Source organism: Strongylocentrotus purpuratus, unplaced genomic scaffold (assembly GCF_000002235.5).
Source record: "Strongylocentrotus purpuratus isolate Spur 01 unplaced genomic scaffold, Spur_5.0 spur5_scaffold_19, whole genome shotgun sequence".
NCBI classification, from domain to species: domain Eukaryota; kingdom Metazoa; phylum Echinodermata; class Echinoidea; order Camarodonta; family Strongylocentrotidae; genus Strongylocentrotus; species Strongylocentrotus purpuratus.
The window spans coordinates 13,331,675-13,356,807 of record NW_022145604.1 but is presented as its reverse complement, the minus strand read 5'-3'; the positions used below and the strand labels follow the sequence as shown (position 1 = coordinate 13,356,807).

The 25,133-nt window shown below is 36.8% G+C and overlaps 1 protein-coding gene across 7 annotated transcripts in view; it reads right to left on the bottom strand.

Annotated features, from left to right (window-relative positions):
- LOC105445543 (rho GTPase-activating protein 27) overlaps positions 1-25,133 on the bottom strand; it is a 73,491-nt gene that overhangs the window by 34,771 nt on the left and 13,587 nt on the right. For 4 of the 7 annotated variants that reach the window (XM_030990338.1, XM_030990339.1, XM_030990340.1 and 1 more), the window contains exons 1-4: positions 15,430-18,410; positions 11,634-11,834; positions 5,956-6,075; positions 4,808-4,888 (exon numbers count right to left, since the gene is read on the bottom strand). In XM_030990338.1, coding sequence (XP_030846198.1) covers positions 4,808-4,888; positions 5,956-6,075; positions 11,634-11,834; positions 15,430-16,926 — 1,899 coding nt within the window. In that variant the 5' untranslated portion in view covers positions 16,927-18,410. Of the gene's footprint in view, positions 1-4,807; positions 4,889-5,955; positions 6,076-11,633; positions 11,835-15,429; positions 18,411-25,133 lie in introns of those variants that run through there. The other 3 variants (XM_030990341.1, XM_030990342.1, XM_030990344.1) reach the window with 2 other exon arrangements.

The window sequence follows — 25,133 nt, the reverse complement described above, 5'->3', positions numbered from 1 at the left end:
CATCAGCTTGAAACTTGAGCCTGAGAAATTGGCTCAGTGTTCGCGCATGGGTAGTGCAAGATGGACCCTTCAAGATTAACGTGCATGCCCGGATCGAGAAATCTTCCAGAGTCTTCGGGCGAGTGGAGACGGACCACAAATAGCGAGCTTTCTTGCAAACTGACCTGAGGTATCTCGGGAAGATTTCACCAGCAAGTAGCTTGCTTTTGCGTCTTCACCTGCCAAATAGCCCACTATTTCATGACCTGGCTAATTTCCCGGTTCCGAAATAACGGGCTACTTGGCCAACTCAGGCTGATGAAAACAGGCCTAATGAGTCCAGGTACACATGTGGTACAGCAATTTTACATCAAATGGAAGCTTTGCAGGGTCAAATAATCATCATTTACAAGATATCAAGAATAGATCATGAAGTTGGAAAATAAAAAGAAGGAAGTAAAATGTATCAATAGTTGCATATTTCCATGACCATATTTGGTCAAGACTAGATACGTGCACAAAGCACTAAACATAATAGTTAATACTCGACAGTCAAAGTGAAACTTACAAGTGTCTACCTGATAGAAACCTATCTCTTCAGACATCAAGATTATTTTTTCTTTGAAGCATTATGTGATCAGTAGGACCCTGGAAATGTTTTGTGGTTTATTATTATTTATTTTATTTTTTTTAATTCATAGGCAGAATTCATAACAAATCTTCAGCCAGAGTGTAATACAAGAAAAATTCTTTCTTCAAATGAGAGACAGAACAGTTTATAGCTAAAGTAAAAAGAGGGAAATATAATTTACCATATATTCATACATGTATATATTTCCATGACCATATTTGGTCAAAACAACATCTATGCACAAAGTACTTAACATAATACTTGACAGTCAAAGTGAAACACACAAGTGTCTACATAGAAACATGTACACTGTACATACAGTGTACAGTACTTAGACATCAAGAATTGTTTTCTTTGTGGCATTGTGTGATCAGTAAGTAAAGACCTTGGAAATGTTTTGTTGTGGTTTTTTTAATTCATAGGCAGAATTCACAACAAACCTTCAGACTTTTTCAGTGTGGCTGTTACAGCAAAAAAATGTTTCTTCATGTAAATTTTGTATCCATACATGTATTTTGCAAAATAAAATTGTGGAACAGTTAATAGCTCAAATAAGAAGAGGGAAGTAGAATTTTTAAAAAAAAATTCAAGACCATATTTGGTCAAGGCAATCTACATGCACAAAGTACTACCGGTAAGCATAACATACATTATGCAATTGACATTTAGAGTGAAACTTACAAGTGTTTACATGATAGAAACCTATCTCCTTAGAATTCAAGAGTGATTTCTTCTTTGTAGCACCACATTGTATGTGATCAGTTAAAGACCTCGAAATATTGTTGGTGTTTTTTTCTTGGATTGTCTTTTTTAATTCTTATGCAGAGATCACAACCAACGTTCAGATCTAGGGTGATACAGCTAAAATTCGTTATTCATGTAAATGTTTGTATTCACAGTCCATACATGTATTTTTCAAATAATGGTGCGGAACAGTAAGTAGCAAAAACAAAAATGCCCCCCCCCCCAAAAAAAAAAAAAAAAACACAACAACAACAACAACAACAACAATCACAACAACAACAACAACAATCACAACAACAACAACAAAAACAACAACAACAACAACAACAAAAACAGTGATAAAATTTAATTTTGATTTTGATTTTTGTTCTCGTTTCCCATTTTGGTTCTTTTCCTTTCTGTTTTGCATTCTAAATAAAGATTCATAAAGCATTTGGATTGAAATAATTTACATGCATTAGTGATAAAAAAAACTTATTTTCAGATGTAAATATTTGTGAATTTATGGAGTGAAATGACTCATTGGTAGGAACACACCCTTATCTCATTTATATCCTGGTCATGACAATACCATGATCCCATTTTGATGACTTCACATAGCCATGATATACACCGGGCATACAAATACAATACAGTATACATCCAATGATTCAGTCCAATTCATTTAAAACGGAGGGGGGGGGGGGGCAGTTTGAACAAGAAAGGTTGTAGGGTCCCAACTTGACGTATTCAAAAAGAACACTGAGGTATATATATACATAAATGTTGTTCCAGTGAAGAAGAATTGACTAATTTTTCATGAGTAAAAGCATCAAATATTCTATTTCTATTTGAAAATTTGAGCTCATTGCAGTTGGAAAATGGTTGGATATAACTGACATCAATTGTATGAATACCCCCCCCCCCCCCCCCGCCCATTACCATTCTTGGACACCCCCATATATATTTTTTTAAATAAAAATGAAATAAAAATGATATAAAGAAGTCATATTTTATTACATGGGAAACTAAAAACATGCTGTTTTTAGTTCTTTATTTGTTTACCCTTTTGAGGTTTATTTACTTGTTTGTTGGTTGATTAGTTGGTTTGTTATTTAAAAGTTAACAACCAGGGTTCATACTACATCAAATGCTATTATGAGGGACTTCATTGCTGCAAATGTGTAGGTAAATGAGGACAAAATAATTGCCTTAACCCCTGGAAAATTACAAAATGATTTGGGAGGTCTTGAATTGAACGTTCAGAAGATGTACATGACAGAATCACATACAGTATACTGCCTGAACAATATATGTGTACTGTAAATATTTCAGCAATATTTAGGCAGCATAAAAGATGACACATTTTGTCTGGGGAAAAATCCTGGAGCAGACAATTTCACACCTCGATGGTGGTTGTAATGATAGGATGATCGTGATCCAATTTGCCACAAATCTGGAAAAGCGATTTTGCAGGTCTATCTCAGCTGAAGTGTACCCTTGAAGGTTATACCTCGTCTGTTGGTAGGCAGAAGGGTGCTAATTTCTTTTAAACGATATGAGTTAAGATATGAGTTAAAGCCGTTCTGGCTCTTAACAAATTAGAGGTACATGTACCTTAATGTGTTGTGACTTCCCTTACTTACATGTATCCCTCCATCTTTTTAATTCTCTATACTTCTCTCTCTCATAATCTGTCTCACTTTCTCTTTCCTCCTTCTCCTCCTTCACCCTACCTTTCTTTTTCTTTTTCTGCTTTTCTCTCTCTCTCTCTCTCTCTCTCTCTCTCTCTCTTTCTCTCTATCTCTTTCTCTTTCTCTCTCTCTTTCTCTCTTGCCAACTTTGAGAATAGTACATGTATTTTGTTTCTATCTATTCTACTCTACATATTCCCTTTTCCACATATCATTATCAATCATAAATTTATTGCCCATAAATAGTCCAGATGCTGACTTTACATACATGCAAAGTTTACACCCCTTCGACTCCTAGCAGATACTATAATAGCTCATCTTGAATCTGTCCCAATATAATCATTTGCATAATCCCAATAAAATTATGAATGAAAATATTCAAATCAGCCTTCAGGAAGCATTGCATATATGGATAAACTGCTTACCGTATATGGAAGCCGTCATAAAAATCAACAGTCTCAAATTATCATTGCATGTCTTCCGTCTTATTTTTGTATTTCTTGTCCTCTCCTGCTCTTTCATTTCCATTTCTCTTATCTCTTTTCCCCCTCTCCTATTCAACTGAACTTCCCTTTATCTCCCTTTCTTTCTTTCTTTCTCTAAGTTATTATCTCAATCACCTGCCCCCTTCCTTCCTCTCTCTTTACCCTTATCTTTCTTATCTCTCTTTCACTCTACACTATGAACACTCTCTCTTCTTTTTTTGGATTCTGTATCCCCCCCCCCCTCTCTCTCTCTCTCTCTCTCTCTCTCTCTCTCTCTCTCTCTCTCTTTCTCTGTAGTTTAACTGTCACTCAAATGATCACCCTCACTGCCACTTTATATGCTCAATATTCTCTTCTTCCCTCCTCCATCCTTTCTCTATCTGCCCCCCCCCCCCCAAACACTCAATCTCTCTCTTTACCTTTGTATTCTGTATCTCCCTCTCTCCCTCCTCTACCCCTCCTCCCTTCTCTCTCTCCCCCCCCCCCTCTGTCTCTCTCTCTGTCTCTCTGTCCTTCTGTCTGTCTGTCTGTCTCTGTCTGTCAGTATGTCTGTCAGTATCTCTCCCCCCCCCCCTCCCCAATCTCTCTCTCTCTCTCCCTTTCTCTATATAACTCACATGAACCCATATCATCCACATCACTTTGAATCATACGGTTAGTCACCGTCACCCTACAGCCTATCGGCTTTACATCACTCATCAACGATGAGAACTAGATTTGCTCATTCACAAACGAGTTCTCTTCAAATTCGTTGTCAGCGACGATGACAAATTCACCAAGATGAATATTTCAGACAAAGGAAAAATTAAGAATACATTACTTCTAAATCCTGAGCTGAGAATGTCTAAGTATCATTCTGTCTGCATGCACAGCAAAGTGAAGATATTTTTGTTCCTACTTCCTTTTCATTCTACATCCATAACCTACGTACCAATGTTGCATATTCAATACAAGTTTTGGGCAACACAGGAAATATCTATAGGAAATATACATTCATTATTACAAGTGTCTATTAATTACTTTCCACATGATCACATTACTATCATGATGTCTGGGATTTAAAAAGGGGCAATACAAAAGTAAAGAATTACTCTACTCTTGCTTTCCAAGCTCAATTCATACACACCATGCATACTTGGTGTTTAATATTTCCTGTTCCAAATCGGAAAGTAATTACATGGAATGACAGGTGCCAAAAAGTGAGGTTACTTTGTACACTGCATCATGAAGACCAGAGAATGATGTACAAGATCTATAAAATTCAAGCAAAATATTATAAAAAAATGAATACTTACTGACGGTAGATCCCAGCGTGTCTGTGACCTGTCTTCACTGTAGTAGTAAGGCTCTCCCTGCGTTGGAGTTGCTTTATACCACTATGGAGAAAGGCAAGAAAATATTGGAGTATATTACACTGCAACATCATACCACGCTATCTACAGTACATACACAGAGTTTTCATACAAGGAAGTAGATGGGTATTGAAGAGTCTTTTTAAGAGCTTCAAGTTGTAGTCCTTATCAAATGTTTATTGCAGGGAGGGACGTTTTTATTTTGATTTATATGGATGAGAGCTTTGTATTGTTTGCAATGACTGACTGGTATCTATTGGCGGTTAGGGAAAGTTTACTACCCATAATTTTCAGTAAAGAGGGTTTTCTGGATGAGCAAGGGTTGGATTTTCTGATGGTGGGTTCATTGGTTAAGAATGACTTCTAGATACATTCTCAGGGAACGCAATTTCACTACATTATCATCTGTTTGGGGAAAGAAGGGCATTATTTCATGTACTTTAACACAGAGATAACACCTTTCTCACTCTGGAAAGGAGAGATGTCCGAAATTGATATCATTACACTTGGACTGTAAGTCCTTGTATTTTAATGGCATGGTTCTAAAACATAATCTTGGCTGAAGAGTCATATTTTCATAGTGTAAACAAAAATGATTTGGAGGGTGTGGTTTCATATACCATTAAAAAAAACTATATTAGTATGAGGAAATGCATGATAGGCCTAAATGCACACCCATACACATTCTAATGAAACTTTCAACAAATGAAATGTGATTATAATTAAAGGGCAAAATCTGTTATTTTTGTAAATTGCTTTTTTTTCAACCATTTTCAAAAGTCTTTCCCAAAATTAATTAAGACAAAATCTATTTCAAAATGTTTCAATTATGTTTTCAAAGTGACTTGAATAAGTGAATGAACTGACTTTAATAGCTTTTATTATGCATGAAGACAAAATCTATTTCAAAATGTTTCAATTATGTTTTCAAAGTGACTTGAATAAGTGAATAAACTGAATTTAATAGCTTTTATTACGCAAATTGCCCCATCCCTTCCATGTCACTTCGTTAAACTTGTTAGCTTCTTCTTCTACATGTACATTTATAAATTGATTGAAAATGGACACCCCTACAAATAAATGGAGTGTACCTTTTCTGATGTGATCTCATTGATGAAAACAGGGTCTCTTGTGACAGTCTGTTCCACTCTCCAACCACGGGGTACACTCAGATCATCTTGCGGAGGGACAACTGTTGTTGGACTGTGGGGCTACAAGAAACAAAACAAAACAAAAAATAATAACAAATGGATCAGGAGACTTTAATAATGTGGGGTGTTGCAAGAAAGTTGTAATCAAATGCAAATCCCCAAAATCAAGCGTAAGTCTTGTGATTAATTGCAAATTGCAATAATTATATTTATTTCCTTGAAGAAAATTTTCAATCGTACATTCCCCCTCAGTATAATCATTGCAAATAACCCCTATATGAAACAAGTCTATTCCATCATCAATACATTTTTCAAAAGGTTATGATTTTTTTCTGTAAAGAGTAAATTGGAGAAGAGCTTGCAAGATACATGTACGTCACAGCGTTTGGAAACTTGTGTTTCACCGATGACACCTACACAAATTCATAACTTTCCTATTTTTAATTGGATATTGCTATTTTTCACAAATATGTTTCTCTCATTTTTCGGACTTCTCCTTAAAAGGTATAGACCAGTTCTGGTCATGCGATTGCATTGTGAAAGAAACGTTGTGGAATCAATCAGAAAAGGTTGATCATGTAGTAAGTGTTGGTGTGTACTGCAAGGTTCTTGAATCATCAAAATGATAAGAAATTTGGCCCAGTATTGGTAAAGTTACAAGCACTGTGTACAGGAAGAGACTATGTGATATCTATCCAGTCCAGATAGATATGATAATTTACCACATCAATTAGTAGGCAGTTTCCCGGCAAAATTTGTGTCATCACGTATTAGCAAAACATATTCTTCACATGATTGGTAATAAGAGCTGCCATTTCATTTTTGAGAGGGGGGCATTTCCAAAACTAGTCTATAACTTTAACCCTAAAAAGGCCGGGCTATTTGAGGTCTTAGTACGGCCGGGGGGGGGGGGGGGGGGGGGGGGGGGGGGGAATTATGGCCCCCTTAACATATTTATGGTAATTTATGCAAATAAAGTCCAAAAAAACAAATTTTTACCCATAAATCATATATTATTCATATAGCATTCTTTTTCACTACATATATTCATTAGACCATTCTGAATAATAATACAACAAAAAATTTGGAAGAGCCAGCTTATTCCTTATGTTATCCCTTGTTTTGATAATTTCTTATGTATTTCATTGTTTTTTTAACTTACAGTGTATGTATTTCATTGTTTTTGTTGTTTTATTTCATTTCTTACTACAATTCAACTATTTTGACTTCCTAAACAACCACCTAAACTTGAAAAAGACCCAATAACCAATGTTTGATCTGTTTTTAGGAAAAATGACTTTTCCATATGTTTTGTACACAAATCACGAAAATGAGCGATTTTCGGGCTGACATGCAAAGACAAAAGGTCACGTGACCTTGTAGCCGTAAGTCCGATTTTCAAAAAAATTCTTTTAAAAGTTGCGCCAGACTCGAAAGAAAAAAGTCAGCGAGCGGCGGGGCGCCATCCATATGCGTTCCCGAGCAATCAGAAAATTTGTGGCCTTATTAGGGTTAAGCTAGTCTTGCTTGTACATATAGCTGATAACTACAGCAATATACATGTACCCAATACTCATTATGACCACTCTCAAAAATCACTTAGCACCTCATTTAAAATACATTTGGCATCCAATGATGTATTGCAAATTGCAAACGCACAGTGATGTCCATACATTAACACTCTAATGTGCATCTGGCTAAATCATTCATCTACTTCAGAAGTTCAGCTGCCCAATGCAAAAACAGCTGAATTTCCTGTAATTACAAATAATGACAACAAAGATGTGCAATCTATTTTAAAAAAAAACCTGCACAAGTTGTCACGAATGAGTCATGATAAAACCCCCTAATAAACCAGAAGTTAATCATATGACAGTATTAAATAGCTGAGGCATACATGTAGGCTTGGGTGACATCATATCGCAGTTTGCGTAATGGAATCGTTAAAGGGAAATTGGCACGAAGAATGTTTGAATAAGTACTTATCTGGGCTTTATCTATAAATGATGCATGTTGTTAATGATTCTTAAGATAATAATTGAATGATTTATTGTGTATACTATTTATTATTTATTTACTCACAATTTCATATATTTATCTATTCCTTTATTCATTTATTTGGTAACTTACTTATTCATTTATTCTTTTCTTTCATTCATTCATTCATTCATTCATTCATTCATTCATTCATTCATTCATTCATTCATCCATCCATCCATCCATCCATTCATTCATTCATTCATTCATCCATCCATCCATCCATCCATCCATCCATCCATCCATCCATCCATTCATTCATCCATTCATTCATTTATTCATTCATTCATTCATTCATTCATTCATTCATTCATCCATCCATCCATCCATCCATCCATCCATCCATCCATCCATCCATCCATCCATTCATCCATCCATTCATTCATTCATTCATTCATTCATTCATCCATTCATTTATTCATTCATTTATTCATTCATTCATGTATTTATGGGTTGATTGATTAATCACTTGACTGATTGATCAATTGGAATGATTGGTTGCTTGGTTATTGGTGGATTGATGAGCTGATTATTAAAACGTATGACCGGTTGTTCTAAATGTAGCCAACAGTTTATTTGATAGAATGATCAAAAGATCAATTTATTTATTGATTGATTGATTGAACTATTAATATGTTGTCGATGATTTGTTAATTAATTGGATTTATATTTATATTCATGATAAAAGGATAATGACTCGATTAAAAAGTATTCAAATTTGCATTTCTTTTCTTATTTAAAATCTGTATATATCAATTTGAAATCCAACTACCACATAAGTCTGTGAATATTGATGTGCATCCCCTCTTTCTTTTCTCTTCTTTTTTCTGTCTTTTCCCCCTTTTTACCAATATTTTGTTCTTCCATATTTGTATTATTATGTATCCTTTGAGGGTAGTCATACTATCAAGCTTTGCTTATTTTGTCAACCCTCCTGTTTGATGTTCTCGATTAGTTACACCCAGCCTTACCTTATTCTACATATATTCTTTTGTCATGTGTAAATTTGCAATATTTGTTTGTTATATATTTGTAAAAATGCAAAAGAAAAAGAAAATCAAACAGAAATAAATAAATCAAATCAAATCAAATCAAAAACAGTTGATTAGATACAAGTAATGTAAAATCGGAAACTGTTGCAATTTTTGTTTTCTTCAATTTGAAACATAATTCATTAGATATTGCATCATAACCTACATGTGTAATAACAAAACCTCCCCTCAACTAAGAAAATCAAGAGAAAAACAACATTATTGTGTAACTGACAAAGCAAGTGAATTACATTATGACAGACAAAAACTTCCTGACAGGGTAATTCTGCTATTATGAATAAAACTATTTTAGGCCAATACTTCTGTTGTTAAATACTGGTTTCTCCTTGGCATTTGAAGTCATGTGGGTTTTAATGACACAAAGTCCTTTGTTTTTGGATGTTTCGGATTACTTCCGTTCATATGCAATATCCTGATCAGTTATTCCCCAGTAATCAGAAAAGCATAAACATGTACATGTACATACATGTAGTGTAATCACTGAAATAAAATGGTAGGGGACTGAGTCCCCCCCCCCCCCCCCCTTTGAAAAAAAATAGGCAGAGCACTGGTAACTGAATTCTTCTTGCTTTGAGCAGACAATGAGTAATGTACATGTATATTAATACATTTCTACCATCACCCCGACCCAATTGTACCCAATGATGTCAGAGCAAATGTTGCAACAACCCCCCCACCCCCCTCCTCCAAACCCCCAGTCAAAACAGACGTCATAAGGCCAGGAGAGCCAGGTCTGTATTGGGGTAAGGTGAAGAGTTCGCTTCTTTCACCCTTCCCACTTACGTCTGTCTAATTCCTGCGTCGGAAATTGAAGCTAATTCTCTCCATTTTCCGTTTGCAGTTAATCACTTTTGAGACTGGGTGTTTGAAAACAAAGGCATGAGACATACTGTACATTGTCTGTGGTTTAATAATTGGTCTGTGGTTTTAATTGGTCAGAAGCAGCAGCGATGATTTGCTATTTATAACGATTGCCACATGAAAATAGAATGATGATTTCCCTAAAGACAGTGATTATGAAATCATAATCAAAAATGGTGTCAGCTCCTCATATTGACAAATTCCATAAAAGCTAAATAAGTTTGATGGCCTGTACTAAACAAGATTAAAGTTTGCTACTTTACAAAGTTTGTGCGTTTGACAACAATAAATAATATAGTATGATAAATATCTATTAAGAATTTAATGGACAGCAGATTTCTTCATAATGTAATCACTGTTGAAACATTATAGATGATCGACTTCCTACTTGTATGTCCTTTTTAGGGTTTGTGCTAACTTTTGTTACTGCTTTGTTTTGTTTTTTGTTTTGTCAATTGCAATTATCGGAACATTCATGTATAATGATGAATCAGGAGAGCTAAATGGATCAGGCGTTTGTTTGCCATGAACCAGATATTCAACTGAACAAACAAACATCACACCTTGATCCTGAAAAAAGTCATAAAACCCCCTACATGTCTAAAACGATTGATGTTCATGAAATAATAACTTAATTTAATAATGTACATGTACATGTAACATTCTTATTATTACACAGGCTTGAAATAAAACACTGAAAGAAAAAAAAAATTGTATTGCCCTTTGCGACTGACCCCAAAATCTTGAAGTATACAGTCTGCTTTTTTGCTATACCAGTTTGGCTATCCTCCTTTAAAGCCCCACTGTCCTACTTGTAGCTACTTGCTCCCTCTTTATATAAAACTTCCCCAATCTGTGCCTGTTGGTCCCCCATGATCCTCTTTTTCTTATGTTAGTTGAGAGCCGAGTTAATGAGATACATGTAGCCACCTGTCAGTGACCTCGCTGTGTGGTCTAATCCCTTCTGGCCCAGTAGTGTTGACGGTCTTTAAAAGGCACCTTATGAATTATTGTAATCACAACAATCATCGCTTTACCACAAATGGCATCATGATGGTTTCCTATAAAGACGGTTTCGATTATAAACAAGATTTGCAATCAAAAGTAAAAATCAAAAGTAAGATGATGGATCCAGGGGTAGTGTTCTATCTTTAGGTCATCTTTTATTTCATCAACAGATCCTTCTAATGATTTTAAAGTATACCAATCACCTTTAATAAGAGAAATGATTTGGGTACAGCTAGAATGTATAAATTCAACCAATTTTTTTCTTCTTCTCCCTCCATTCTATAGGGTTGCGGATAAGGAGTATGAGGGGAAAAAAAGAATAACTTAACCTCGGACATGAGTCGGACTTGGGTTCCATGCGAGCCTGTAAGGGTGCAAGAAGTCTACTCAAGACAAATTATGTTTTGGCGATTGGTACACTAAATCCACTGCCAACAGGAACAAAAGACAACTCTTAAAGGCCGTCTGTACTAGTTTGGCTAGAAGGGATTAGACCTCCCAGGGTCGTCACTGACAGGTGGCTATCTCATCAACTCAGCTATCAATAAACATAATAAAAAGGGGATCATGGGGAACCAATGGTCACTGATTAGGCATTGTTTTCTATAGAGGGAGCAAGTAGCTACAAGTGGAACAGTGGGCCTTTAATCTCCAACTCACCGTGCTTCCCCCTCCTCTTCCCGACCCTAGGTGGGGCTTCTGAGATCCTTTGGGACCTGTCTGGGGTACGTCATAGCTCTGCGGGCTGCCGCTGCTGGTGTCTGATGGCAGCCGATGCGCCCAGTTGCGGGCTCCAGGGTTCTTGACCACGCCATCCCCACCAGAGTTCTGGGGGATCTCTCTGCTCGGTGTCGGTGTGTACTAGAAGACAAAGTGAGAGAGGGATGTTACTTGTAGTGGTCGTTATTTTTACCTGACTGCTAAGAAAGCGTAAATGCTTGTAAGTAAGCTACCAGAGGACCGACGGATTTAGGTCCTCTCCGAGAGACCTGGTAATGAGGATTAATGCCTTACCAAAGGGCACTAGGGCATCGCCTTGATTTCGAACCCGGTTTTGAAATGTAGCAACTAGCAACAAAAAAGAAGATATATACAGTGTAAGCCATCACTGGAACAGATCTGAAATTGAAAAATTAACGGATTGATGGTTTGTTTAGTACCTGATTACTGAATTAGAAAGCATGTGTAATTTGCCTCCATGATGCTAAATATCAAAAGTAGAAAGATGGAACAAGAGAAGAAAGAAGGAAGTATACGCATTCCATGCCAACATCGAGTGTACGTCAGTTTACAGTGGATTTATTTCAATATATGTTTACAGTCACAACAAGATACAAGTATTGCCTGCTGAGTGCCAGGAGTGTGTTGAATCTACATGTATACAAATGTACAAAAATAAACACACAAGTTCATACCTCTCACAATGTTCCTTCATCATGAACATTCTATTCTCCCTACTCTTATTCCTAATGTAGAGCTACAAGTACGGGTAGATTTCCCCTTTCCTGTATTTTTTATTTGCTGTTACATGTATGTAGCACTTGCAGTGAGTTTGAAACCTATAGCTGCTACCGTTGCCAAATTAGAAGGTATTTTAAACCCTCGTGTGCCTGAGTGCAAGTATTCACAATTGCTACAAGTGAAAACGTGAGTGCGGTTCAATAGTCTCCTCTGAATGATCACTGGTCAGTACCTTCTTATCATCTTTTTCTTCCTCTTTGCTAGATGGAACTTTCACACTCCTTGATACCCTGCCAATCTTGCCCAACTTTGCTGAGACATGGGCCATCTTTAGGGACATCCTCTCATGGAAACCCTCGCTCCCTTCAACGCTCCCATCGCTTGACCGCCTCTCCTTTTTCTTCCGTCGAAAACCAAAGAACTGGTGAGATTTTTCTTTTCCAATGTCCGATGCTGATTCAATGTCTGACCCTGCGATGCTGTCCGTCTCGCCCTCCTCGTCAATGGCTTCAGAGATGCTGTTTAAAGAGGACAGACTGATGGACGACCCCCTGCGGAGTCCTTGAGGATTGTTGCCGTGACCTGCAGCATCGGCTTCGGCTTCGTCCCTGCGGCTTTGGTATTCCTGCTCCAGGCGGTCCACTCTGGTCTCAAGAGTCTGGAGTCTGGTCTCCACATCTTGATGCTCTGTTGCGAGTTTCTTGATCAAGCTTCCCAGTTCTTCCTCTCCGCCAGGGCAACCCTGCATGGTGGTCTCCTGGCGCTTTTGAGAATTCCTGCGATCCACAACCTCATAGATGTGGAAGGAAAGATCTCTGACAAGCTTCCCGCGGACACTACTCGATTCTTCATCGCCAATCTCTGTACCACCTTCCGTTAGTCCATCCAGCCGACTCTCCGTTTTGCTTAAATGCCCTTTTACTTCCTCCTGCTTTTTCAAAATACTCTTAACCTGCTCCAAGTCCTCATCACTGTTTTCAAATCCAAGAATTCTTCCATCATTACAACTTTCCATCTTGTTTTCTTAAGTTCCAGGGTATCTCCTAACCTCCAACATATTAGGTACATTGGTACTTCAGAACAAGAACGGAAAATGACCACTTATTAATCAACATTAGAACATTTTGGGACATCCCAAGCCGATGCAGACTGTACAGCACAATAAAAGATGAATGCAGGATGGCACTGAATTCTTGCGAGGTCCTATTGTTTTCAGTTTTCAAAATCCTCTCCAATTTCCTTATTTATTCATTTGCATCTTGGTCATGTGGGCCTTAAAGGAATCTTCTCTATTATTACATGTACTTTGTTTCCTGGAGCATCAATAATAGAGCCCTGTACACGTACATGTAGTACAGAGTACATGTCCTTTGTTGAAAGCTAGATGGGTTGTCATTACATCTGTGTCAAAGTATAGGAATTAAAAGGGGAAGTCCACCCTGATATTATAATGTAAGTCGATTTTAATCAAAGCAGAAAGTGAGAGGAGCAGGTCAGTAAAAGTAAAAGTTTACCTTATCAAGGTTGGTATTACTCACCATACATGTACATTGCACATTATTGTCCACTAGCAAACTTTTTAAACAAAGGCGTTTCTTGACAGCCTGAAAGCTTCACCAAGGCTTGCCCGACATATCAACAAGTAATGTATGCAGACTGGATTCCAAGTATTGCAGTTCATTTCATTCAAATAGCAGGTTAATGGAAAAGTGAAAACTTGTCACTAGATCCTCAGGAAAGAAACATCCATAGATTTGAATATGTTTAATAGTAACTCAGTCTATTCCATCTTTAGATGTCCATTCACCATGGTAACTATGTATTCACAGGTTTCTTTTTATCAACAACAATGAAATTTTGTTTAATTGAATGCTTTTATTTGATTGAGTAAAGGGTAAATTGTGCAATTGAACAAGGAAACCGTTGTTGCGATCTAGAATAGGGGGACTCTTATCTTTTAAACTGTAGGTTCTTCTACATGCACATGCTGTACCACATACTACATGTATAATTACCCAACCATTTGACATGGTCTTTAAAAATTAACAAAAATAGTAACATTCCTGAAAATGAAAACTTTCATGGAAATATTTTTGGCTTTATATTATCTGTTGGGGGCTTTAATTGGTTCCTACACGTATCTAGGTTTTGAGTATAATCAAACACTATCATGTCATACATGTAAGTACACTAAAAATAGATTCTGACATATTTGTGTTCAAGCTAATGAGCCATGGTACTATACAGCTTCAAGCTGCATAAATTTACACTGCAAGCACATAATATTGTTTTTGTCTCACATTCCAGTGTTTTGCTTCTTGTTTTGTGTGTGGGAATTCTTTGAAATGTACGTGTACATGTACATTGTAAGTACAATTACCTTGCACTTTTTTGCAACAATTTTTGTTTATGTTTTGTTTTGTGTTATATTTTAACTCTTCTCTCTTTTCCGTCCTTTTTGGACACTACTTTGTTGTTGTTGTTGATGCTGTTACTTTGTTTTGTTTTTTTAAAGAGTTTAATTTGAGTTTTTCAGCTCTGTTTCTGTTTCTATTTACTAGATCACTCTCTGCTGAGTCTGCTCAAATTTTATGTTATTTCCACTGATGAGAAATAATTTCATTGTGAGGTCCACAGAAAAAAAAATCAAACTAAAAGTGATGCAGTTGTTTCATCATGGTTTATGATTTACTGTACCTTATAAAATGCACCTACATGTACATGTACCTGCACATGTACAGTACATGTTAATCTGTGCAATACATACCGATATTTACAAATTAAAAACTGAATTATTATTATTTTTTTTGTAATACATTTTATCATCCAACAGTGTAGCGGGAGAGAAAAAAAATGTTTGCTAAAAAGATGATCCATACTATAGGGTATTCAGTTTTCTTCGTTTTGTTTGGTTTTAGAAAGAATTATCAAGTGCATACATGTACATGCGTAAGCTGAAAAAATAATTTAATTTTAATGGGATAAAATTACTTACCGAAGCAGGTTGATCATAGGAGACTGGTTTTGGTGAATGATGAGGGCTACTTTCTATATGTGCCTGGGGTTCATCATAAACTACAGGTTTAACTGGTTCTATATCAGTGTGTGTAAGATTCGAAACTTGATATGCTCCTATATCGGGAACCGGCAGCTTTTTGACCTTTGCCATCACCTTGTCGATATCCTCGTAGACATGTTCAGCGAACTTTCTGTCTATGGTGCGGCTCGCGATGAAGCGTGTGTCAATGAACTTGATGTCCTCACGGATTGCAGGATCTGCGTCAGAGCTGCCCTCCTCTTCCTCATCAGATGGGCACAGAGTAGCATACACCGGGTTCAATGGTTTCTCCTCCTGTTCTTTATCGCTGCTCATCATTGATGGGACACCCTGGACACCCTGGGCGCCGTCATCACCAAAACTGATCAGGTCATATTCATGGATGCTGTTTGTCTGGCGTTGGCTTGGAGGCTTGGACGGTGGCACTGGGAGTTGAATTTGACGGTTCCGTCGACGGTTGGGTTTCACGGCGACCAAACCCTTCTTCCCATCTCCGCTATCGCCTTGCTTGGGATTTACATCCATCAAGGACGTTTCTGGAGTGGCCTTGTCTGACGTGCTCTTTGTAACACCACGTTCATCAACGGGTCTCGGTCCTTTGAACTTAAAACTTGACAGTTCTCTCACTATTTCCTTGTTGGGTGGGATGTCACTCGGCGATTTGCTAACAATAATACTGACTTGGCACTTGTCTTTTTCCTCGACTTGCTTACAATCCTCATTCTCTGTCGCTTCGTTCTTTCCTTTGCTTGCGTGATCAGTGTCGTGGCTTTTCTTTTCTCTTCTTGAAAACCTCATACTCATACTCTTCCTGACGCGAGAAATCCTCTTTGTCATCCCTTTCCCTCCGTCCTTTCCACCACTCTGTCCTCCACCCAAATGCTCTCCTTCTCTCTCTCCATGCTGACCCTCTTCAGTCTCTTTGATCTTATCAGAGTCAGCACTGGGGAACACAAACACATGTGGCACATCTTCTCTGACAAACTGTTCCTTCTCTTTTGTTTGGTCATCTGCTTTTGAAAATCTACTTTCATCTGGAACAGTCGCTAATAGACTAGGCGCTGAGGATTTTCTGAGGAAATGGCTCGACATTTTTCTCCTAAGTTCGGGACTCCCAACAGCCAGAAGATTCTCATTCGAGGCAGATCTTGGACTTCTTTTCAACAAGACATCACTGGGACTCCTGGGTTTCTCATCGTCTTGGCGACTATTTTCTTCATCGATGCTTCCAAGCCTCGCCTCCATAAGCTGAATCTTCTTCCCTATGCCATCCTGCTTGGTTTCAAGTTCAGTGGTGTAATTGTCGTTTGCATCTTTCACTTTGGCTTTCCCCTCGGGACCTCTGTTTTCCAATTTCATCGAAGCCCTCTCGAATCTTTTGATCTTGCCAGAAATATCTTGCTGCTGTTCACCTGCCATTCCTACCAAAGTCATGTCCACGTTAAAAGTAGTACCTCAACAAGTTCCTCTATCCATGTAGTGTCACACAGTGGAGCTCTCAAACAACGTCTGCCCTGTGCACTCTTCTGTGCAAAAACATATTATTGCATTTATTGCAAATTCTTGGGACAATCAGTTCCAAAGTCCTGTTTGTTTTGAAACACCTAAATGTATAATTGTCAAGCCACTACATGTAGCTCTGTTATGTCAGTGATATCCAATCCTTCGACACTTAAAACAAACAATCTGTCCTCAAACACAAGTAATGAAGTACTGTACTAGTTACAAAATGGAGCACATGACAGTTACATAAAACCTTTCAAAACTGCTGGTAAACAAGTTCCAAAGTGATTTGCGAAATTCCAAAGTGGCTAGGTGTACTGCAACAGGGAACTAGCTGAACCTAAATCACCAACACAATGCAGAAAAATGGCTGGGAAAATTGTGAAGTCGGTCTATTCACTGCAAAGTTTAAGCTAGTTTTCCACCTGAGCACTCTCTTTGTATGACTCGAGTTCCTTTTCTCCAACGTCAACAACCAGGCTTGCTCGACAGGTCAGCCGCGATAGGAATCCAGAGGGGAATCGTCAAACCGGTGAAACAAAGCAAGAGTCTCCTCGTTCACCTGATGTAACTGATAGAGAGGATGCCTCTGGTAACGTCACCGATTCCTGGCAGCTTTTCGCTTGCACGTCTTCCCTATACTAACTAATTAAACCTCTCTCTCGCTCTCTATCCTGTCTGCTCTACATTTACATGTAGCACCTTAGTCAGACTTTGGATTAGTTCAACCCCTGTATTTTTGAGGGCAAACTTCCCCATTCGTTCACTAACTTTTTTTTTTGCACCCCAACATAGAAAAAACAAAATCTCTAGGTCGCAAAGTCCATTCAGTGAGTAAAAGAGTCCCACTGGTTTGTCACCCCATGTCATTAAAGGAACTACTGTCAAGTATTTATGTACATGCAAGCATGCCAACTATTTATATTTCCCCCAAAACTATGTCATTATTAGGAGATAATGAGGATGAGAGAGTCGATTACAGAAAGGTATTTCCTGTTATGACATGTACATGTACTGTTGTATGTAGCAGGATTACTTATATTTTGCCAAGCTTTGTCAAGCTTTGTCAGCCTTTATCATAACGACAGGATATATCTGTCATTTTTTAGAATTACTAGCACCTCCCTCACGATAAGATCAGTTGGTACACATTTACATTTACATGTATGTATCGTCTGTTGAGATTCAGAAGGGTGTTGGGTCCATGTAAAAGGGTCGAAATTAACACCCATCTAGCCCGCAACCCAGACATACAGTCTGGGTTAAGGTCTAAAAGTACATGTACCCAGGAATGTATAGAGTTGCATTTCTCAAATTCTTGTTTAATTGTGAGGTTGCAAAGAAACTTGCAATTTTAATCTGCTGCCAAATACTTTTCCACTTTCAAGACATTACTACTTATAAGATGTTAAAAAGTTTAAATCCCTCTTCAATATCTACATGTGTAAATTAGCAATATGATATACACATTTTGTATTGCTTTTATTCTGTTTATAAAACTTTTGCGAAACTTAACTGCTCCTAAAATTTGTGAACATTTCAATCAAGCAAAAAATCCTACATGTACATTCACATGGGTTTTTTTAGTACATGAGTTTTCATTTTATAACAGTGCGTATCAAAGTAGCAACAACTTCTAACAATTTGACATGAATAGTCAGAATATGAAAATGTTCACATGGCAGATACACACATTTTTTTTAATTTTGGTATTTATAAAAAAAAACATTGGATATGGCACTTGGAAACATACACTTGAAAACAATGCTATCACCCTTACTGGCCTTTAAATCTGTATGACTTTTTAAACTCTAATATATTTTTCTTTTTTCTGTGACTAATACAAGGGTTTTGCAGGATACACTATAAAAGAGTCACCTGAATTTTAAGGGTACAAATTACCAATTCCTTCTTGCTCTGTTAGTACAGTATATCCTGTTTACATTGACTTCAAAGTTCAATTGTGATTCCAGTATTAAGGAGATATTTAATTGCTGACTTTCACAACCGTGTGTGAATAAAGATTTGAAGATAACCAATCACCTAAAGAAATAATTTGCATACATGTACAATTACATGTACAGTTTAGAATGTACATCAACCTAAACAAAATTACTGGCGTGATATGAATATAGGACAACAGTACATTTAGAATAACATTGAAAAAAATGTTTCAAAAATTAAACAACTGCAAAGTACATGTGCATTCTTTGAAGCCTTGAAAACTATTATATTACACAACTCTGTGTGCTGAATCTTCTGGCAGTGACAGTTCATATTTTGAAGGATACCTACTGTAAATTTTTCTTTTGAACCCTTCTTCTGTTTCACTTTCACTGTTGTTATTTTTTAATATTTCTGTGACGATTGAAAGCAGCAAATAAATGTATCGAATGGTATGTTTTAAAATCTTAACCTCATATTTTGAGACCTTTCAATAAATTTGATCAAGTGTTTACAGTACATCTATTAAAGTTGAGAGTAATATTCAAGGGTCTTAGGAGTCTCAGCTTGCAAAATTGGACAATAAAAAAGACAGCTCTAGGAAACCTGAACCATCAAAGAAGTTGAATTCATGATAGAACATTACCAATTTGTTAATCAAATAATTAGTGTTAAAGGTAAAGACCAGTATTGGAAAATGGAAACACCCCAATTTCAAAAAATGAAATGGAAGCTCTCATTACCAATCATGTGAAAGAATATGTTTTGACTAAATACATGATGATAAAAAATTTGCCGGGAAACCGCCTACTAATTCATATATTTGGTAAATTTGTTTCTCTCATGGTCTGTGAGAGATATAGGGTAGTACCATATACATCTTTCTGTGTATAGTGCTTGTAACTTTACGAAGAATGGGCCAAATTTCTTATCATTTTGATTATTCCAGAACCTTGCAGATGCTAGATGCTAGATGATCAACCTTTTCTGATCGATTCCACAACGTTTCTTTCACAATGCAATCGCATGACCATAACTGGTCTTTACCTTTAATACACCTTTTATTTGCTTTCTTAATAGCTGATGATCTCCTCCTCCTAATTTTAATTAATGCTTTTCCTTTCTTCTTCCTCTCATCATGATCTATCTTTTTTATGTTTTTTACAGACTTGCTTAAACGCAGTCTTTTTTAGGCTGATATGAGTTTTAACGTGAATAAATAAATTCAATTCAATCTTTGATATCTCTCTCAGATTTTCTTTATTTTTCTTTCCTTCCCAATTGTGGAGGTAATCTTCATCTTCATCTATTTTTTCTTCCTTGTAATCTCCTTTTCTCCCTTTATCTTTTCCTCAGGACTTTATTTGTTGTTCTTCTTCTCCTCCTCCTCCTCCTGATATTCCTCTTCTTCTTCATCTTTCTCCTTTTTGTCCTTCTGCCTCTTCTTCTTCTTCCTTGTTCTTCATTTACATGTACTTCTAATTCTTGTCATCCCTTTCTTCTTCTTTCTCTTAACTGTTTCCTGATCTTTTCCTAATAATGTATTTATATTCTTCTCCTTTCCTCTTAATTTTCCTCCTCCTCCTTGTTCTTCTCATAGACTCTGAGTTGACACTTTACCCAAATTCCTCATAAAGCCTTGGGCAGAGCCTACACATGTAGCTCAGTCAGTCTCTGGCTGCATGTGTCTGGTGCATCTTAAATGCTGGATGCCATCAGTCCACAATGTACATGTAGTCTCAAAGTGCAGGATCTGTTTAATACATGTAGCAACTGGCAAGGGTCTGCGCCTTCAAACTACATGTAGTAGTCTTCTCCCATGTACAAAGTCTGTTTAATAATGCATGACAAGTTTAAATTTCTAGAAGCATGGTTCTGGATATAAAGGAGGCTAGGTTGTACGTAATTATGACTGTAAACTGGTTATTCTGGGCCCCATCTTACAATCGTAAAGTCCAGTAATCAATCGCAAGTTTGCAGTCTCCTATGTATGTACAATGTAGTTTAAGGCTGCGCCGGGTAGTCGAATGCTCGAGTACCCGCACGGTTGACAACTACTCGGGTACGATTTCTCGTACACAAATATTCAGCCAGAAAAAAAAAAAAAAAAAAAATATCCAGGCCCACGCTTACCCGTACCAGGGAGAGCGGCGGCCGCTGGCATGGTACCGTCGGTAAAAATGTTTCCCAACTCAAGCACTGTCAAACTCACCTTTCAGAAACTGGGACCAAATGTCCAGATTTCTGTTTGGACTTGGAGGAAAATGAATTATTCTGCCATCTTTGGTCTTTAAAGGCACACTGCACTAATTGTAGCTATTTGCGCCCTCTATATAACAAACAATGCCTAATCGGTGACCATTGGTCCCCCATGATCCTCTTTTTCTTATGTTAACTGAGAGCTGAGTTGATGAGATAATCACCTGTCCAGTGACCTTGCAGGGCGGTCTAATCTCTCCTGTAAACTATGGCAGATAAGCTTTAAAACAGCATTGTTTACTGTTATTATTCTTATTAAATCGGCGCCTTCAACTGCAACTCAAAGTAAAATTGCATGCGTTTTTTCGGCGAGGGACCTGGGAAACTGCCGAGTGGTATGGTAGTGGCAAAAATATGTAAGAAATTAAAAAATAGAAAAATAAAAAAAATTTAAAAACAAGGGAAACGCTCTCGGCGGTCTCGCCTGCATAACGCAATTCAATATGATAAACCAGAGCGTCAATGACGTAGCGCTCATCCGCATCTCGCAACAACAAATATCCTAAATTTTATGTGGTACACTTTTGAACTGGTCAAAAAATAAAAATTTGATGCCCTGGAAGGTACATAATTTCATTTCATTTGCATAAAGTACCATAAATAATCAATGGAGCAAAATCTCACAATTCTGTGTAGAAGTTTAGTGTTCCAAATTTAGCTCTACCAGATAAGGCAAACCAAATCAAAATCGGTCAAGAAATGAGGGAAAAGAAGCAATTTTTGTTATTTTTGGAATAAATTTTGCATAAATTACCATAATTAATTAATGGAGAACAATTTCAAAATTCTGTGTAGATGTTTAGTGTACCAAAGTTAGCTCTACGATATAAAGCAAACCAAATCAAAATCGGTCTAGAAATGAAGGAGAAGAAGCCTTTTTTGTGATTTCGAATAAATTTGCATAAATTAGCATAGATAATGAATTTCACGATTCTGTGGAGAAATTTTAAATCCCCCTCCTAGCCCTATCATATGAAACAATCAGAATCAAAATCGGTTGAAAAATAACGAAGAAGAAGCATTTTGAAAATCTTGATGTTGATGCCACAACAAAGTCTAAGTTCGTTGACCTTAAATGACCTTTGACCTTAACTTAGTGACCTGAAATTCTACTAACATGATTGGGGAGACTTGATAACCCTATAGTCCAAGTTTCATTGACTAAGAACTTATACTTTCAAAATTATATCAAAAATTCAAAAACTTAACCTTAGGTTACGTTTTCAATGATGATGCTACAACATAGTCCAAGTCTGTTGACTTGAAATGACCTTTGACCTTGACTTTGTGATCTGAAATTCTACTCACATGATTGGGGATACTTGATTACCCTATAGTCAAAGTTTCATTGACTAAGAACTTATACTTTCAAAATTATATCAAAAATTCAAAAACTTAACCTTAGGTTAAGTTTTTGATGTTGACGCCGCCGCCGTCACCGGAAAAGCGGCGCCTATGTCTCGCTTTTTTGATACGCAGGCGAGACAAAAATCTTCTTTCTTTTTTTTTTTAAATTAAAAAAAAAATCAAAAAAATTATAAAAAAATCATGGCGTCCGAATATTCGAGTATTTGATTGTGAGCCTGGGAGTGTACTCGGGTACCTCATTACACTGTTGTGCACAGCCTTAATTCAGTTGCAATTGATATCAATCGCAAATAACTTGTGATTGATATCAACTCTTTGTAAGACAGAGCCCAGATTATGTTATTATTTGGGAATTATTCTACAGGTGTCATTTACATGTACATGTACAGTACATGTACTTTACAGTACAGTATAATGAGGAAGTCAAATAAAACAAAAATATTTCACCAAGTACTAAAGTTTTAGAAAAGTATCGGGCCTGTCTCTCTCTGTACATTATTACCCAAAACACTTTCAACAACAACAATTTTTAAAAATGTCAATTTGGAGCTAATGTACTATACCAGAGATGCCAACTTTTGGAAATCAGAAATAGGGAGGATTTGTAATCGACACCAATTAATGTGCGCGTAGCGCACATCTCGAGCGCGTAGCGCCCGACACATGCGGCCGGGGTCCAGGGCCCGCCTTAGGGCCCTGGAAGCTCTGGGGTTCTAGATGCTCTCTGGTGCAATCTGAGCCTTATTTTGGAGCATTTTACATGTGTATTTAGTTAAATAATTCCCCCTTTTTTTTTAAATAACATAAAAATTGTACAAAATGCATGATGAATTACTTTCAGACTTCCGATTACACAGGTACTTGATACTGTATTCGGTCTTATACTTCCGAGACCATTTCCTGGTCTTATTTTGCTGATTTTCCGCCATTTGGATTCTGTGGCAATATCCACGCATTGGTTACGGCGATCCATATGCTGAAACAATCTTTCGCTACTCTTAATTTGTCTTTTAACATAGTGGAATTATTACATGCTTAAGTTAGCAGATGATATTTCTCTTTCAATTCACAGATATATATACTGATAAGCGCCCTCCAAAAAAAATCATAATAAAAAAAAAAAAAAAAAAAAAAAAAAAAAAAAAAAAAAAAAAAAAAAAATTTTTTTTTTTTTTTTTTTTTTAATAAATCGGGAGGATAAGGATGGTGATCGTAAGGTCGGGAGTTGGGGTGAATTATCGGGAGCCTCCCGATAAAATCGGGAGGGTTGGCATCTCTGCTATACATGTAAAATGAACATGTACATGTAGATTGTGTAATATTCTGCCATTGAAATTTAAGCTACATGTGTACTGTACAAATGTATATTACAGGGGGAAACACCTTTCATTGGTACGTGTACAAACATTTCAATAGATAATGAAAGATAATACCTGAACACAAAAGGGCAGCGACAATGAACATGCAGGAAGGAGGAATTCGATTCAATGAAAATAGCCTAATACATACAAAGCATGAATACATACAAACACGATGAAAAGTAGTGTTGCTGTATAGTGAATAGCATTATAATGAAGTACCCCCTCATTGTTCGTCTTATACAGAAATCAACAGAGTGGTTTTTCATGGGCTTCCATGTGGATGAAACTAAAAATGATGCTAATAAAGTAATTCCATGAAGTAAAAGATGATGTTTACATGTGAAAATCCATTTATCCATGTTTTTGTTTATTTGTTCACTTTGTTTTTTCGTTTGTTCATTTGTTTATTTTTACTTTTGGCATTCTCTTTTCATTCAAAAAAGATGGCAGCTTTTAAACATTTTTTTGCAAATCATGAAAAGAAAATATTAATGTAAAAGATAAGAAGATAAAAATCCTGCAACATTCTGGTGTATACTTTTTCTGTTTTTCTCACAGTGTTGAAATAAACAACTACAGTATGTTTCAAAAACTGAAAGTATTCAAAGGAAGAAGAAGAACAACAACAACATGGAAGAAGAAGAAAATGAAGGGAAAAAAAGGAGGAGAAGAATGAAGAGAGGAATATGAGGAGGAGGAATATGAGGAGAAGGAGGGAGAAGAAAAAAAACTTGTAAACAAGAGAACCTGTATGCAAAAGAACAGGGTGCGCTAATTAGTATGCCAAATTTTAGGACAATCTGATAAACCCTTTGAAGAAATTTCAAAGGAATTCTAATTAATTAATTCTAATCCTCCTTTTGTCACCTTATTTGTCACCTTATTTGTCACCTTATTTGTCACCTTATTTGTCATCTTACATGTATGTCACCTTACGTCACCTTATACAATAACTTGGGAGTCAGAAAGCGTTGGTAGACTACAGGTTTTGAACACTATATTCGCTATGAAAGTAATACAGTTGTACATTGAAGACTGGATATTCTTCTCACTTTTCTTTTATTGGGTCAGGAAAATTGAATTGTGATGATATACACTGTAGACATGTTATAGAGGTCAACAGACCAACATGTATATTTACTCAGAACTATAAAATTATATCTGGTGAATTTTGGTGGTTTGTGGTGCATGGTGACATACATGTAC